We start from the raw sequence: 17,053 nt of genomic DNA, 5'->3' as shown, positions 1-17,053 counted from the left end.
GAGAGTGAAGAGATTAAACTATGAAATCTATAGCTAGCTTTAAAAGAGACGTTTAAAATACTGGGTAGCTGTTAATGTATACTGAGCATATATTTGTTCTGCAAAATACCATAGTAAGACTTGTGATAAAATGAGAAGAACAATTTGTGCCTTCAGATGTGCTGGGGCCCACAACATACCTTAAAAATACTTAAGAACATTTAGATAACATTGTAGTAACAAATCAACTTAATCTAGTTTTATTTCATATGACAAGACACTAAAAACATTTGTATCATAAAAAGTATTCAATAGACAGATGATTAAAAAGTTACTTAAGACTCTCTGAGAAAAGTGTTATGAATTTTCTAATACGTTAGCTTGTTTTCACCTTAATTTCTTTTATATACCTGCTATTACTATTTTAGTTTTTATATTCACCGATTGTTGGTGAATTTTTTTTTTTCTATTTTTTGCTTTGAGAAAATTTTAAAGCTGTGACTCCCACTTCTAAATCTTAGGTTTTGGGGTTGTTTTTCTCTAGATATTTCGTATGCTTGAAATTAGAAAAACACCTTACATCGTTTAAGAAATTACAGTATTAAACAGTGGATTTTGAAATACTTTATTAAGCCTTAACATATTTTGAATTGTAATGTAAGATTAGTGTACATATCATTTCAAGGAAGTTATTAATTTAGGAAATGACATTTCTTTTGTTAGTAATGAGAATTTTATCTGTTGACATTTGATGATATTTTATCATTGTCAAAAATCTGGTGCTTCTGATATGCCAGGCACTGTGCCAGGCCAGTAATGAGGTCATAATGATCTTAGCCTTCCCCTCGCTTACAGTAAAGAAATAACAATGTGACACATGAATTCCTTAACAACCGTGGCACACAAGGATATGTGCCATGGGGACCTAATAGTCTGGGAACTTGGGGAAAGCTTCTCTGAGTTTGGGATCTTTTACCTGAGACATGGAAGAGAAGTAAGCATCGGGCCAGGAGGAGACTGAGAACAGCATTCTGAGCAGAGCAGGAAGGAAGTATGTGCAAAGGTCCTCGGGCAGTTGGTCCCCAAATACCTTAGTTTTGGAGAGCAGTAGTCCAGGAGGATGGGGAGGCAGGTAGGGTCAGGTTACATGGGGCCTTGTTTGGCTTGTTGGGGCTTTATCCAAAGAACAATGAAGAACTATTAAAAGGTTTTACTCAGGAGCAGGAAATATTCAGATATTGTAATTTCAAATTCCTGGCTACAGTATGGAGACTGGAATAGAGTGGGACAAGAGAGGTACCAGTCAACGAATATTGCTTCCTTCTTGGCAGCCTTTCTTTTTCAGATTAATATTTTCTGGACAAATATTAAGTATATTTAGTATACTCATTAGTTCATTTCTCTGAGAGGATACATATCTGAGTCTTAGAATATGATATTTTTTTCTATATAACTTCTTTCTTTTTATTGAGAATTTTCTCTTTACTACTTCTTTTATGGAGAGGGGAGAAGTAAGGTGGAGAGTAGTGAAAACTAACTCAATAATAAAAGTCCATATCATTCATTAATAAACATTTATTCTGTGCCAGGGACCAAATTAGGCACTTTATGTGCAAAATATGAATGACATGGTCCCCATCCTCTAATGCTTGTAAGTTAGTGGATTTTAATATTTATATATCAATACATTTGCAACTGGCAAACATATAAAACCTTATGATAGTTTCTAAATGAGTAAACTGAGGTTTAGAACAGTGAAATAACTCCTAAGAGCATAATTTCTCATGTACAAAGCTCTAAGTTTCTAATACTGCACCAACTTTTTAAGTTATTTTTCACTTTCTTCCTCACTTATCCAGAAGTCTCATTATATTTATCCTTCAAGAATAGAAATCCTGAAACACATTCAGTAAGCCTTTAAAATAAATTGACTATTGTATAGGACATCAGGTTTTATTAACGTTGAATCTTGATTGTGTAGAAGGCTTGCCAAATAATATTTTTGCATATAGATTTTTAGTGCATCTAGTATTATTTCAAGCAGACGCTTACTTGGGGGGATCTCATCCAGTCTTGTGCCTCAAATATCATCTATATGTCAGTGGCTCCCAAAGTTAAATCTCCAACCTTTGACCTTTTCCCCCAAACTCACAGTCACTTGGTTGGCTAATAGACATCTCAAACATAGCATATTTGACTCAGAAGTATTGATTCTCACTCTTCATCCTCATTCCCAACATCTTCTCCTCTTGGCACAGTTGTTGCTCAAAACAAAAAATAAAGAGTCACCCTTGATTTCTCTTTTTTTTTTTACCTCTCCTGTAATCTGTCAATCTTGTTTATTCTACCTCCAAAACATACCTCTGCTCCATCTGCTTCCATCTCCCCTGGTAAACACTAGTCCAAGCCACTGTTATAATGGCCTCCCACCATCCTCCTCAATCTCACTTTTCTGTATAGCACTCAGAGTGATCTTTTATGATGTAAATCAGGTCATACCATTCCCCCGGCTTAAAATTCTCTTTGGGCACCACATTGAATTAAGGCTCATGTTCTGACTCCTTCCTTGTCTACAAGACCCTAAAAACTCAAGAGCCATGTTGCCTCTGCAAATGTCTCCCCACTCATTTTAGCTTCATAAGCAGCACTCCTGACACCCATGTCCCCCCAGTCACTCCCAGCTCACTTCATCTCTGAGTCTTTGTGCTGTTCCATTTGCCTGTACACTCTTCCCTCAGGGTCATCCCATTTTGTGGCTGACTTCTTCATTGAGTCCCAGTTTAAATGTCACTTCTTTCGAAAGGTCTTTCCTTACCATCAACCCAGTTTCACCTCCAGTCATTACCTCATAATATTTATTATGAACTTGCTTTTAATTGTTTCTCTATGTTTGTTCTGCTATCTTATTCAACTCTGTCATCACTCTGCATTTAAGATATTTCCCAGAATATAGTAATACTCTAATATTCTTTAAATGCAAAAATAAAGCTTACTTCATTTACATATTAACCAATAATGGTATTGCCACCCAACATCATTAATTGTGCCTTCTCCTGATTGCCATAGCCAGGTCTGTGATGTAAGTCACCCCAGGTCACACCTTAAAAACCATGCTTTTTGGTTTAGATATTTTCATGGTCTGAAGTGGTGTGTTGTTAGAGGTAGTAACCATATATGAGTTTAGATTCCAGATGTTCAAATATACTTCTGTTATATAATGTCTAAAATCTCTAAGGGAAGACCTGGCATGCCACTCTCTACTTTCTCATATTGGCTAGTTTTTCAATTAGTTCAGGAATCTTTAATAACATAATTTTTGTATGATATTACCTTACAGAGTATGAAATAAAATCTACTTCATATGTACATGCCATACATTTTAGATTAACTTACTACTAAGATATCAGTTCTGAAAACTCAAAGAGGTAAAAAGCTACAACAAAAAATCCCTCAGATTTTCTTAAGTTTTGTGAAGTCTAGAGAAGTTAAGTGTCTCATTAATATGTAGAGATTGTTAATAGTATAAGAAAGAATTAGGAAAAAAGTAAAATTAATATATCTAATATGTATAAAAGTACAAGAAAGTTTAGATCAAGAAGTTCTGGGGTAATCAAATATAAAATTAATCTTTTTTCTCAACTTATTTTTTCAACTATAGTAAACTATAGAATATGTTAAATAATTAGTAAAAATTTGCTTGCCAAGTAAAAACTGGCTTTAGTTATGACATGCCAATGAATAATTAATTACATTATGGAAAAAAGATATGTTCTGTCTGAAAATTTGATTATTGTCCAAAGTAAACATTTTACATGAACTTTTCTATTTACATTAGTAATATAAATGAAATATTATTTTGTATTTTTGGAGGGCAAAAAAAGTGAAGTAATTGAAAAGGAAATCACTTTTTTCCCTTATATTTGAGGGGAAAGAGAGTGTCTAGTGGTTTTTCTAGTGGTTAATCACTCAAAATTTTAATGAACTTCTGAAAATCCCAAATCATAAATAAATTTCTCAAAGATGTCCTGGAAAATAGTACTGAAGAGATGTGAAGGCATCTCTTCTTTCTTTCTCCATTACGAAACCAGATTATTATTAAATCTTCACATTTTCAATGATTATCTCATTTCTGACCCCCAAATTAAATAGGGAATCAAGTTAGTGTTTCAGTTCTCTTCTGCTCATTTCTCTTAAGAGAAATCCTTCATGAACTACACCAATACTGGGTGTAATGTTTTGAAGCTCTATATTTTAGATTTCTGGGAGGAATTTAGAATAGTAATATTCCTTCTAGTTCCTTCAGTAATCATCATCTGATTTATATGTACTAGCCTTTGGTATTTTTCATAGGTAAGTCTGCCAGCACACAAATTGTTTTTAAGAGAATAAAGATAATTAAGACTGTGTGTCTTAAATTTCTTTCTGTCTAATTTCTTTCTCAGAACTGTTTTCAGCTTATTTTTCTTGGGCATATAATAATTAATGTTCTGTGTTTTACTCTCCCTTTTTATCCCTCTTTCTTTCACTCAGTTGATTTCTGAATGTTTCCCTTTATTCCTGTGATCTTTTCTTCATAGCGGCACTCTCTGGGTGAAGCTTTGCATAAGTCTATCAACAATGTAAGTGAGCTGCACTTACAGTTTGTACACAAAGGCATGCTGCACTTTTTATTTTGCATAAACATCATCACTGCTTTTAGTCTTTAACTTATGATATAAAAAATACACTTTGGCATTCAATAAGATATGTTTTGTATATGCATAACAAAAGCTAACAACTTTCAGCCATTCATTTGTGTATGTGCATACATCTACCACATTGTATTAATAATAAACATTTATTATAAAGCAAAGCAAGATCTTATTTCTCAAACTTAAATGTCATTATTTTAATGTTTACTTTGAAAGATATAGTAGTATTGAAAAACTGTTAACTAGTCGACACATAGAATTGGAAATAAATGTAAATATATTCTTTCTTCTGTTAAACTAGTTTAGTTTTTGAAAAACTAGTATCATAGACTTTATTTAAAAGGATTAGATAGTTGTGAAGGTTCATAAGATTCAGAACATGTTTTATATTATGGGCCACGCCATTTCTGTGGCAGTATCTAGACTCCAGATATGTGTGAAAGCAGGCACAGACAATATGTAAACAAATCCATGTGGCCATGCCCCAGTAAAACTTAATTTACAAAAACAGGCTATAGTTTGCCAATTCCTATCCTAGGAGAGCCAAAGCTTTGAATCTAGAGATGTCCTGTGAAATTTTGATACTTCCGGAGTGAAACTATTTCCTCATACCTCCCTAATTTCTTTCTACTATGTGAGAAAAGAAAAATTATATCCGTCTTTCATATTCAACCTTGCTTTCTACCTAAAAAAATTAGAAATACACAAATTTAACACCATTTTCTTTCATATATTTAAAAATAAGCAACAAAGATAGCTATTTTAATGTTGATAAAATAAGCTTACATTTAGAAATTCTTTTTAATAATCACATAGAACATTGTAAGAATTTGGACTTGATTGCTATTTAATCCTGACTTTGACACATGTGCTAATTGAGATAGAAATAAGAACCCAAATAAGACATGATTGTTAAAATTAATAGAACTTCATAATATTCATAATATTTGTGACAACATAGTCACTTTCTCCTTCGTAGTTATAGATGAAAAGGTGTTCATTAAAATAAAAACCTTATTGAAGTTAAATTATTAGTAACTGAGCGTCTCGATTCATCTGCTACAAGAATAGTAAAAGGGGTTGGTAACACAGTGAAATCCCCAATAATTAATTCCCCTTTGTATCATTGTAGTCATTAAGGATCAACTCTTCAATCTGTCATCATCCAAACAGAACATGACCTTGTCATGTTGGTCAGTGGAGGGAGCATCTATCTGCCCTCTCCTCACATTATCATTACACAGCCTTTCACACAAGAGGTTTCCACCATCTACTGTCTTGTTCAAAAACATGTGATTATTGATACCTCTGCTTTTAATAAAAGCTTTCTGATTTTCAACTAAGAATGAGAAGATAATAGGGAACATACTCCAGAAATATCTTAAGGACATTAAGTAGGCATTATTGTGGCTCTTACTTGATAAACCTAGTTTATAGATCTTTTTAAAACATACCAAAAAATTATGAACATTTCAGAATTTTTTCAAAATTGTCATAATTTAATAAGCTTAAATTTATTTTTCTCAGACTTTTCAAAAATAGCAAATTAGTGGTTAGAAAGAAAAAACTATAGGAAGAATTCAAATGTTCAGGCACCTTCAGATATTTTACATGAACATTTATATAAGTTGTTATGTAGTTTTAAATTATCTTTATTGTCCTCTACTAAACCTATGATATGAACTTTTAATGTTGCTTTATATATTTGAAAGTATTGAACTGAATATTATTATCATATGGTTTAGACTTTCCAATCATTTTTTTACTTTGTCAAAATTGACACGTATTCTGACTCAAAACAATTCCATACTGATAATTTAATGTAAAACAAAATTGTATTTACACATCCTATTTTTTAAAATTTTTATTCCTAGAAATTTTCTTGTTCACAGAAGTGAATGAACCCTCTCACACATAACCTGTACCCAGAAAAGTAAATCATAATTTACAGTCTTATTCAAAAAATACACAGAAGGACAAGATAAACAGTTTTTAAATATCTTGATAAATTGACAAATGCTACAATAGAGAAGGCCATAGGTAATATTACTTGAGGAAAATAATATTTTGTTTTCCTCTTTGATCTTAAAATGAACTGAGAGCAGAGGACAAGGAAAAGGCCAGGGCTTTAAAGATTTCCAGACGTGCCTTAAGGTTATCATACAGAACTGTGAGAAAATACAATTTTATTGTTTAAGCACTCCCCGCCGCCAAAATATATATATATATATATATATATATCATTAAAAAACAGTCAAAACTTTTACTTTTATGAATACCAGGGCAATGGTTCTCAACTATGGCTGTGCATTAAAGTCACCTGTGAATCTTAAAAAAGAGAGACAGGTATAGCCTCATGTGTGCATATTCAGACCATTTGGTTTTGTTTTGGGGTTTTTATTTTGTGTATGTGCGCAATATTTGTAATAGCAAAACTAGGTTAGGTGATCTAAATTTCCATCAGGAAGGAATAATTTATAGTGTATTATATTTTAGAATGATGTCTATTAAGATGCGTTTGGCCTTTAGCAGCGGAGTACCCAGTTAACAGTAGCCTAAACTGTCAGAATATTTAAGAACTCAGTATGTATGTACTTCTGCTTTGTCATGCTCAATGTGTTAACTTTTTGACCTTAAGTTTATCGTGTCATAGTTGCAACATGGCTGCTGCAGCTACAGCTGTCATGTTCTTGAACAATTGTGCTAATGCAACAACAGGCTCTCCTTAAATGTTTTGTACTTTGATCAGGAAATAAAATCTTCCCCCACCCCCCAATTACCCACATACTTTAGTTTATTATCTAAAACAGGGTGACATGTCCTTGGAATTGGATTTCTGCGACTTTTTTATCTCAGTCGTAATCTGTCCCTCAGTGCTAGGAGAGGAGCCTATCTTCTTTAAGATCAGGATTTCCATTCAGTCCAGCTAACTGGGAAGAAAGGAAAGGAGGAGATTGACTGTCGACAAGGCAAGGACCAGTGTCTGCAATAGGAAGTCTGTATAGTCATAGAAAAGAATGGGGTATACCTAATTATCATGGATATGTATACCCTATATAAATACCACTATGAAGAGAAAAAAATCTGTAAAAACATGAACTCATTGGTCTCCCCAATGGAAAAATTATTAACCATCGTTAAATAAATTCGTGGATATACTCATCTTGGAGGAAGCTACATAGAGTCAGGTGTTTGAAAAGCGACTCCATCACGTGTTTGCACCTGCAGGTAGGACATCACATTTGAAGTGGCATCTATTCCTCTGTGTAGTGTGTAAGGAATGTCTGTCCCACGTTCTTGAGGTATGCCATTGGGGCCCCCACGTGACTGTTGTGTGTAAGAGATAGCCAGTATTTTGTCAAATCATGACTGATAATACTCTCTCCATTTGGTGAAAATCACCTAGCCACTTACATATGATGTAAGTTTTTTAAAAAGCAAAAGACAACAAAACAAGCAGATCAAGAGAGAGATGAGTCACAAGAGTCTTGGGCGACGCTAGAGTCTTCATTCTGGTTATCCTTAGGGACTGGGATATGGTGAGGAAAGGGAATGAAAGAGACTTTCCCTTCATAAGTCCTATATTTTTAATATTTTTTCACAATTAAAACTTAATAAATTGGTAATTTGGAATAAAAATATGTGAGATGGCCTGGGCCCAATTCTAGGCCTATTAAATCAGAATATCAAGGGATCAGGGCCAGGACAAGTATATTTATTAAAATCTACAGAGATGATTTTGATACACAGCCAGGTTTGAAAACCACAGATTACATTTACTATCTCAAGAAATGCTTTGTTTCAAGGACAAATTATTTGCACATTTTCTGTAATAAGACTGACATTTTGGGGGGAAAAAACCACCAATAGTGCATCAAAATCAAAAGGTGGTAGGTAGGATATATATAATGGCGTGTCCCATGTTGGCATCCAGCCATATCCAGGACCTCAGATTTGATGTCTCAGTTTCTATTTTAAGGGCGTATTTTTCTTCAAGCATTATTGTTGAGACACAGAATTCTTGTGAAATTGCTCTGTGGGAAATAGGGAAAGCTTTCCTTTCTTCAGAAAACTGTATCTGTATATTTTTAAGTTTTGTCTTTTTGAAATTTTTACACCACTTTATTTTTTTTTAAAAAGTATATTAAGTGTAAACATCAGTAGGTGGCACTTACTGTCAGTGTGGTTTGACCTTTAAAATTGTTTGCAGTCAGTGCAACATGTTATATAATTCATATTTAAACTGCTATGTAAGAATTTTTAAAATGAGGATTACATTTTTTTTTTCTGAAATAAAGATTTTTTTGGTTTATTTAAAGTCAACAATGGGAGTGGCTCCATAGTGTAGTGGTTAGCACATCTGCTTTATATGCGGAATGTCCTGAGTTCGCGCCCCAGGTGGAGCCATGGACCATACCCTGGGTGAGCCAGGCCCCAGGTGCACACTGTGAGCATGCGGGAGGAGATACCGCACCTTCAGAGATCCAGTTCTTAAGGAAAAAAAGGCAACATCCATAGGTCAGGGGTGGAAGTGGGGAGGAGGGGAAATAAAGTCAACAAAATAAGCATTAAAATTTAAAATTTTAGCATGTAGAAACTAATTCCATATGCTATAAAATTTGAATATATAATTTGAAGCAGCTACTGTTTCTCATTCATTTATTCAACAAATACCTTTCTATAATTTTGTTATAAACGCATTGATCAAGGTTGACAAAACTATTTAATGTAAAATCTATCTTTATTCTCTTTTATTTTGAAGTAATGAAGTTTTATATTAACAGATATTTCCATAAAGTATACTGTACTCAGGTGTTAAATATTAGTTCATTTTACATTGCTTTGCTCATTAATTGTGTTTTAAAGTGCCATGTAATTTTCATGCTGAATAAAGGCTGTCAATTTAATGTAATTCTACTAATTTATTTATAAAATTAACAAAATTTTTATGCTGCATTGCATGATAAAGGCTTTCTGCATATAATTTGTGTTACTGTCTTGAGCATGAATCCAAAGATTTTAGATAGGCTTAATATTATTTTGGTGTGCTTTCAAAGTTAATATAAAATATCTAAACTTATATTTAAACACTAAATTGCATGATGTCTTTTTGCACATACTTTATATTTTTTTGAGTATAGATACAAAGATTAATCATGTATCCTAAAATGAAAGATATTGCTTTGGAGTTCTTTCAAGGTAAAGTATTTTACCATATAAAATATTCATATATATCTTATTTAAGTTAGAGTTTGAAAGTGTGCTGGACATTAAATGTAAAACTATTACATTATTGTGGTACTTCATTCATTCTACATGTTATATTTCTCTATAAGTTTCATCCTTAAATAGTTCAAGTATGAGTCAAATTGTAGTCAATGTAGGAGGTCTTTTGATTTAGTGAACTTTTGAAGTGTAGGTATTGTAGAAAATAAGACGCACCCTGTGAACTGATCAGCTTCTTACTAACCTAAGTGCACACTTAATTGGAGGATAGGACCCAGGGCCACTGGTAGCCCACCTATACGGTGTGTGTGTGGAAATCAGAAGAGCAAGCCCGTTCTCTTCAGCTGGACACAGATGCATAACATACCATGCCAGACGGCTTGGTGAACAGTATGTTCACTAGGAGGATTTTAGTCCTCACTTGCCCAGGGGCCAGGTAATAGCTTTGACTATCAATCATTTTTCTAAATGTAACATAGTCTTTTCCTAACATTCTCATATATATTCTGACAAGCTGTCACTAGAGACAAGGCAGTCTCATGGGTCTCCATGCTGCATCTGGGACTAGACTTGAACTTAAGAAGAGAGTAGGTAGGCTCCTTATCCATTTCAAAAACCAGCTAGTTTGGGAGAAAATGATTCTATCAGTTACATATTAGTGTTCACAAACACACATTTTCATTGCCTTTTATGATTTATTTTTTCTTTCTGAGTTGTCCTTAATATTCATTTCATCCTGATTTTCTTTGCATAAAATGGTGAGAAGTCACATAGTCTAATTTGTCTTGGTCTTACTAATTCACAAGTATGGCCATAGCTGTTGCTGTGACATTCTCCTGCAGTTTTCACACTTGCAGGGTTTATTTCAGTCTATAAATCGTGGGTGCTACTGCCATTTAGAGGTGTAGGCATTGCCTGCTGTCAGAGAGTTGCAGTTCTACCTTGGCTCTGGTCATCTGAAATAACCTCTGAAACCTTAGGTTTATGTAGAAATCATCAAGTAGAATCCATATAACTTTCAACAGGTAGAGTCACTTCTTTGGAATGACTTTAAAACAAATTGAACATCTGTGTGTCAGTTGTATCATTTCTCAGTGCTTGACTATGTCCATAAAGGCATGTGCTAACCTTTACAACTCATCCTGATTTAGAACTTTGTCCAAAACCCTTCCAGACAGCTAGCTAGTCAGCCACCCTAGGCTCACTGCAGCCTGTGACCATTTCCTCCTGCTTGCCTCTGACCTTTCCTGTCTTCCATTCCTTCCTTTTTTATTTTTCTTTCTTATTTTGCATCTCTGGTGATTCTCTACCCTTTCTTTTTCTTTCCCTTCCTTCACGGGGCATGTGAGGCAGCCTCTACTTGCCCTCCGTCACTTAAAGTCTTTTCCCATTTACAAAACTCACTTTAAAGTTTCTCTTTCCATTGATGTTCTTGGCCACAGAAACTGATTTACTTGTATATGAACATATATAGTATCTTAAGTTACATAATGGAACACATTCGACAACTTTTCATCTCATTCCCCTAAGTCCTCTTTAGATTCAGATTTCTATTAGAATATGGTTTTCTAGTTTCAAGTTGCAGTTTCCTATATTTGAGAAGATAAATAGATTAAACTAAATGGTTTCATCAAACATATGTGTGAACATATATATACATACACACATATACACGTTTTGTGCTTTTAATCTTTAAAAAGTACTTAACTTAAAGTATTTTAAAACACCCAGAAGCAATGTAGACATATTAAGGGTGATTATGCCTGTTTGCAAAAGGAGTGACAAGTTTTCGAAAGAGAAAGAAAAGCACCTGTCACCATTTTAAGGCTATAACTAGAGAATTGTGGGATGTTTCTGTTTTTTTTTTTAAAGCTTTAAAGTTTGCAAATCCTTTGAATTAATATTCAAAAATAAAAATACGTGCCAGAGGCTATTCTAAATGAAATATGAGTCGCGAAACACTTCATTCTCACATAGCCCAGTGAGGTGTTGATACTAGCAACTGACAGAGCTAGGATTTTGACCTCAGAGCCCACAGTTTTAACTACTCATCTTTACTGCCTCACAAATGAGCAGTTTAACTTTTCCTACTATGTCATTGAAGTGACTGTAACCTACTAATTATGTTGTCTCCTGTTTTTATTTCATATTATGAATACTTATGAATATTTATTGCAATACAAAATAGGTGTTCATTGTATTTCTAAATGTGGGCTAGTGTTTTTTAGAGTCTACAAACTAAATACCACTGAAACAGTATTTTTTGACTAACTACTGAAAATAGAATTAAAAGTAGTAATACCTAAAGATTAGGTGTCTATCATGTAAACATTTTAAGTGAATACTTTCTTCAGGCAATTGTTTTACTATAGTTGATATCTTTGAAATGCTTTTTTCCCTGAGATTAGCGTTTTGTGAAATATGCCTTGTATTTATTCTTCATTGTATACCATTCTGTGGCATAGATTTCCTTGCTGAAACAGAATCTGGAGATTCAGCTTTCCCAGTCTCAGACTTCTTTGCAGCAACTGCAAGCCCAGTTTACACAAGAACGACAACGACTTACACAGGAGCTTGAAGAATTAGAGGAACAACATCAACAAAGACATAAATCTTTAAAAGAAGCACATGTCCTTGCATTTCAAACTATGGAAGAAGAAAAAGAAAAAGAACAAAGAGTAAGTTTAATGTGACATATATTCAGGTGTAATCCAACAGCATAATAATAATTAGTCTTCAAATTCCTAAGAATTCATTTTTTGGCTCCAAAAATTTATGTATGGCTTTATTCCAGTGTGTTTGCTAGATATGACTTCCTACGGGGTCACACTATTTAAATATATACACTAGATATACACTGTAGCAGACAAATTAGACTAGGGACAACATTTTATATCTGTTTCCATCATAATGCCAAGTTCATGATGAGACCAATATACCATCTGGTTTGTCATGTAGTTAACAGTGATTAAATAAATTTAGCATGATCCTACTGAGCTGTAACTCTATCACTTAATACTATGTTGAACTGAATAGTCTTTCATCAAAATTCTAATTTTTCTCTCTCAAGCTGGATCTATAAAAGATACATGTATCTAAATAACTTATATATATTGTTAACTCAAATTTTATTTCCTCATACTTTTTTTCTTATCTACAAAATTTATAATGCAATTAAATTAAAGATATTTTGAAATACTTCAGCCCCCTTTATTTCAGCCCCAAAGGCTATATGAAAAGTAATGATACAAATAAATCACTCAGAGAAGACTTAAATAAAATATATATATTATTGGATTAATCATATTACATGCCATAATATCCCCAGATCCATTCCTCAGTTCTATGTTAAAATGTTAGTTTGACATAGTCTTAATGTGATTAACTTTGGTACAGTTCATTTCTTTACACTGTATTTTTCAATTTCTTCTAAGGACCTTATAGTAATTATGATAAAGACTAATAGAAAAATACAGTTTACTAACAATTTTCAACGTATATGGTCATTACAGATATAGATTGTTTCTTAATTCTTTATTTGGGTGCAAGCACTGTTTTAAGAAGGAATATGTCATAAATTAAAACAAGAAAGTCCTGTTTTTTTTTTTTTTAAAGTTAACTTGCTATACAGTAATTGAAAGTATATTGATGTGGTCAGAGAAGTTGGTTAAATGTTAGACCTGATTGTGTTGCTAATTAATCTATTCATTGGCTACTGTTTTGGAATTAGCATAACACATAAACTCTCATATCAGTACTTTAATTTTATACATTCAGTCTTTTCTAAACTTTAATCATTTTTCAAAAGAAATCAGAATCTCCAATTTTATTGTCTGTCATTAGGTAGCCAAGCAACCTACATGACGCTGCCTAAACTAAAAGTCCTTTATTTTATCTATATTAAAAGAATCCTATGCTTTATGTTTTAAAATTAAACATTTTAAAACAGTGAACATAAGTAGCCAAATACTAATTTTTAAAAACAGCATTTTAAAGTAATGATTAAAGAAATGCAGACCTAGTTACAACATGGTGCCTTTCTCAGAAACCTTTCATGTAATGGATTACAGTAAGAAAAATCCTTCCTGGCACAGTTCAGTCTCTAAACTTGAAGTACTCTGAGCTCTATTTTTTAACTCCTATGGCCATACATCTTATTAGTCTTAGCCATATGCTGTCTGTTCTCTCTGGCTAAGTTTTTAAAACTAATCCCGTGAAAGGCTTTAGTTTACTCTTCCAGCTACCTACTCTCAGAGCTTTTGCTTCTGTTCACAAATGCAGGAGCAAAGAATGACTATAGAAAGTAGCTATAAAATATTTGATAAGGGTGGAGCTGTAGAAGCCCTCATCTCTTTTTTCCTAATCAGAAGGATATCTTTTCCTGCTATTGCCCTCCTCCTCTCCTTCCTAGGTCTAAATCTGTGTACACAGAGGAATTATTCATTAATTTTAGATGGTTTACACCCCTTAGCAGCTTTAGGAAATGACTATTTGAAAACTGCCTTAGATCAAAGGTCCATATCCCAATTCAAACACAGTGTATTGAGTCAAACTGGTTTCATGATGATGATTATTCTGTAGTTACTTATTTCCTAATGGTGATTGTCTTATATTTAATTTTCTTATAAATGAATTTAAAGTGCCTTCTTTTTCTTAAATAATAACTGAGTTGTAGTAATTATTTTTTATTTTGTTTGCATTTTCCTTCCTGTATTCTAACATAATAATTTGAATGTTTCTCCTTTTCTAGGCTCTTGAAAACCATTTACAACAAAAACATTCTGCAGAGCTTCAGTCGTTAAAAGATGCACACAGAGAGTCAATGGAGGGCTTCCGGATAGAAATGGAACAGGAACTTCAGACTCTTCGTTTTGAATTAGAAGATGAAGGAAAGGCTATGCTTGGTATTTTGCATGGATTATAATCTTATCATATTTATTTGTACATTCTTCTACTTTAAAATTCAAAATGAAATCACCGTTTTATTTTTAATTTTTGAAACGTCAAAATGAATATCTAAGTGTTTTTGCATACATCTGTCCCTCGATTTACGCAGTATTTTTTTAACACAATTTTTTTTATACAATATTCCCTCCATTTACTGGGACTTTTTTATTCACGGTTTCCATTTATGCAGTCTCGTTTGATGCGGTTCTTTCTTTTTCATTTCCATTATTTGTGATTATTCTTTCCAAAACACAATAGCTTAACTCAGCAAAATACAAAGAACTAATACTAACACACAATTATTAATGATCTTCTCATTCATTGGATGGCAAATAAAAAAGCCTAGGTGACTACTGATGTTTTTAGGGATTGGTTTTACACATGCTTTGCTGTAGAAGCTAAAAAATATATAAATGAAAAATGTTTTTCTGTCAAAACACTTTTACTTTTAGATAATACACTTAGTCATCCATACAATTTAGAACATCCAAATATAAAAGTTGTATGTTTGCCACTAAATACAACTTCCTTGAGCCTGAAGTAGGAAAAAACAATATAACTAATAATCTTGGGATCAAGGCATTATTTCCACCTTTAAGATTAATTATATTAAACTGATTTTAATGATATTTTACATAAACTTGAAGATAATGAATACTTACACTTAACGGAAGCCCGGAATAAATATATAATTTTAAGTTGTATCAAGAATATTGCCTTAGTTTTGAGTGATATAAAGCCATAGACTTTAAATGCTTGCTGGAAAGCAATATGGCCAGAAGTGGTCGTACCAGGAAAAATGGTTCCAACAACTGAAGAAGGATTAGCTGGCATTATTAATTTATTAAATAAATTTTAAGAAAATGGCTCTGACAATTTGAATGTAGACAGTATTAACAAATTACTGGTTGGTCATGAATTAACTGATAATAAGTTAATTCACTTAATATCTGATGAATACAGCAGTGACCTTGAACCGGTTTCACTCACTGCAGAAAATATTTACAAAGCTCTTTAATTGGCCACAAAACTGGAAACTACAATTCTAGATATTGATCCAAACATCCAACGAGCCTTAAATTTTTGACAAGTTTAAAAATGTTGCAATACTGAATAATTTATGAAAACTTAGCAAAAGATGGAGTTGGAAAAAGATCATTCAGAAACATAAACATAAATAATGAAATCGAAGTAGTACTTCCAAATATTTCGGATGATGAAGATAGTGACTTTGTGACAATTAAAAAGAGAAAGTTGATGGCTTTAGATTATAGACACTGACAGTGAATAAATTTATTTTGGTTTTTCTAGATTTTTATTAGCATTTTTTTTGTGTGATTATATGTAAAATAAATGTTTTTATGACTTCTATTGGCCTACTTCTTTAGTATTTTTTTCATACTGGTGAACTCTTTTTATGTGGTTTTCTTCCATGTTAAAAAAAAAAAGATGCGTGGAATGAATAATCTGCGTAAATCGAAGGACGGGTATATTTTCTTTGAAGTGACCAGATGAAGAGGCAAGTATGGTGGACTAGCTCTGCTTTCTCTGTACTCTGGCTACATAAGCCATACTCACTGGTGCTTCCATCTGTCATTAACAGACTAAATAGAAGGAGGACATTCCGGCTTCCCACTATCCAGTGACTTAAAGAGAGAGATAGGCATGGAGCCAGCACAAGTCCTTGGACTAGTCATACTGGTTTTTCCCACTTCAGAATTCTGTTTTAACTAGAAAAGCCATGTTTAGGACTAACTTTTTGTTTAGGTATTTTTCAGATTTTTTTAATGGGATTTTTATCTTTGAGGTGTTCAAATCACTACCCTTTTAAAAAAGGAGATGAGTTTTGAAGAAAAACTGGATATATATTTAAAGGTTTTTTTCCTTGTTTTTTTTTTTTAGTGTCATTCAATAACTTTTTATTCCTATCTCATTTTCCTTCTGTTTGTTTTTTCCAAATTATTTTAATATTTTTAATGAATGTTATCATACTTCAGTGGCATACTCTTTCCAAGTAGAAGCTGGGAACAAAGAAAATCAAAGTGTTTTTGAATATAATAGACCTCAGAGGAAAAGCCATTTGACCAATTTATCCTTTCTACTGTTGTTGGGGGTCCTAGGCCAAGTCATTATAGCTTCCTCCTATTCCTCCTTTAAAAGCCACCATTGATAGCTAGGATGAAAATCATATTAAGTGCAAACATTTATCA

At 32.9% G+C, this 17,053-nt stretch overlaps 1 protein-coding gene across 15 annotated transcripts in view; it reads left to right on the top strand.

Moving 5' to 3' along the window:
• Positions 1-17,053, top strand: part of FAM184A (family with sequence similarity 184 member A) — a 115,426-nt gene that overhangs the window by 79,864 nt on the left and 18,509 nt on the right. For 10 of the 15 annotated variants that reach the window (XM_016153789.2, XM_016153752.2, XM_016153770.2 and 7 more), the window contains 3 exons: positions 4,557-4,598; positions 12,362-12,574; positions 14,647-14,800. In XM_016153789.2, coding sequence (XP_016009275.2) covers positions 4,557-4,598; positions 12,362-12,574; positions 14,647-14,800 — 409 coding nt within the window. The remainder of the gene's footprint in view (positions 1-4,556; positions 4,599-12,361; positions 12,575-14,646; positions 14,801-17,053) is intronic. The other 5 variants (XM_016153780.2, XM_016153679.2, XM_016153742.2 and 2 more) reach the window with 1 other exon arrangement.

Source organism: Rousettus aegyptiacus, unplaced genomic scaffold (genome assembly GCF_014176215.1).
Source record: "Rousettus aegyptiacus isolate mRouAeg1 unplaced genomic scaffold, mRouAeg1.p scaffold_m13_p_1, whole genome shotgun sequence".
NCBI classification, from domain to species: Eukaryota; Metazoa; Chordata; class Mammalia; order Chiroptera; family Pteropodidae; genus Rousettus; species Rousettus aegyptiacus.
This window is presented reverse-complemented; position numbering and strand designations above follow the sequence as displayed.